A 1565-nucleotide genomic window follows, 5' to 3' on the forward strand; every position below is an offset into this window, starting at 1 on the left:
TTTGTATTGTATTCACAGCCCTGCTACAAGCCCCTTGCATTATATACAGATATCTACACCTACACACGCACGTACGTATGTGTGCGAGCAGAGAAATACGTACGGGCATACAATGTCTGCGTGTGTGCACACATACCGTGTATTAATAGCTGTGTTTTCCACACACCCACATGTACATATGCATATATACACAGAGATAAATATCCGTGGACCTGCACACGCGGGGGTGCCCGCCTGCCCGCTCACCCACCCACCCCACGCACGCACTTCCCGAGGTGATTATATCCCTTAGAAAATATTCCTGAGTTATTTGGCTGTTCCTGCCCGCGGCAGACGGAGCTGCAGAGTCTGGGGTTTGCTGCTTTTTTTTTTTTAATATATATAATTTTTTAAATTTTTTTTTTTTTTTTTTTTTTTAGCATTCATTCCCAGCGCGGATCTCCGGGGATTTTTTTCTGCCCGGTCTCCGCGGGCGCGGAAAGCGGCCGCCCGCTTTGTGCGGCCGGGGCTCCCTCCCACGGTACCGCTCCGTCCCACCGACCCCGCCCGTAGTTTATTTTAAAATTTTATTTTTCCTAGAAAATACATTTTTAACCCGATCCGGATTTGGGGGAGTCGCGGGCAGAGAGTGAACGATCGTGCTCCGGGCTCGGTAATTACACGGAAAACGGGCACGGTTCCCCCCCTTCCCGCCCCACGCGTGTCCCCTTCCCTCTCCCCCGCTCTGCCCTGCGGGTCCCCCCCGGGGGGCAGGCCGAGGGGAGCAGGGGGTTGCGGGGAACATGCGGGGCAGAAAAAAAAAAAAAAAAAACAAAAAACATTTGCGTGATTCCTGTGTGCGCACCCCGAGATGCGATGCGGAAGCAAACTCCCCGAAATCGGCTTTTCTCGCTCCTACACACTCGCAGGGTTTGGAGTTGGGGTTTAGGTTGGTTGGGGTTTTGTTGGTTTTTTTTTTGTAACCGTCCACGGCTACGGATATAAAACCTGAATATTTCGGAGACAGAAGAAATCCCCCTCTTTTGCTCAGCATGGGAGGAACGGGAGGTGGGGTGAAGTAAACAAAAAAACGCAGTTAACCAAAAACCCGCTAAAAACCCAAGTAAAACAAACATTGCTTTTAGCAACAATTCACCATCTCCAAGAAAAACAGCGCTTAATAGATACAAAATACGCTTGACCTTAAAAATGTCTTTTTTTTTTTTTTTAACCCACTGATGGAATTAAACCAAAAAAAATCAAAACGGGCCGTGCCAGATCTGAATATTTTCTTTTGAATTCTGCGATGATTCTCCTTGCCCTCCCCTTCCCCTTCCCTTTCGGCAAGAGACACTCTGAAGGGATTTTTGTGGGGAAACTAATTTTTGGAGGACTGTGGAGGAAAAACAGAAATCCCCGAGCGGGCACTGCGTGATCCCCGGCCGTGGGCTGCGAATATTTTCTGTTGCAAAGAAGGGGGAGAAAAAGAAACACCACTACCCCCCCCCCAAAAAAAAAAAGAAAAAAGGAAAAAAAAAAAAGAAAAAAAAAACACATCAGCTTTGATTTGCCTAATGTTTCCAAAA

The 1565-nt window shown here is 47.6% G+C and overlaps 1 protein-coding gene across 1 annotated transcript in view; it reads right to left on the minus strand.

The window, feature by feature from the left end:
* Positions 1-1357: 1357 nt before the first annotated feature.
* The window catches only part of LOC142035119 (uncharacterized), a 1978-nt gene continuing 1770 nt past the window's right edge, over positions 1358-1565 (minus strand). The window contains 1 exon segment of the mRNA XM_075036968.1: positions 1358-1372. Coding sequence (XP_074893069.1) covers positions 1358-1372 — 15 coding nt within the window.

Source organism: Buteo buteo, chromosome 9 (assembly GCF_964188355.1).
Source record: "Buteo buteo chromosome 9, bButBut1.hap1.1, whole genome shotgun sequence".
Lineage (NCBI taxonomy): Eukaryota > Metazoa > Chordata > Aves > Accipitriformes > Accipitridae > Buteo > Buteo buteo.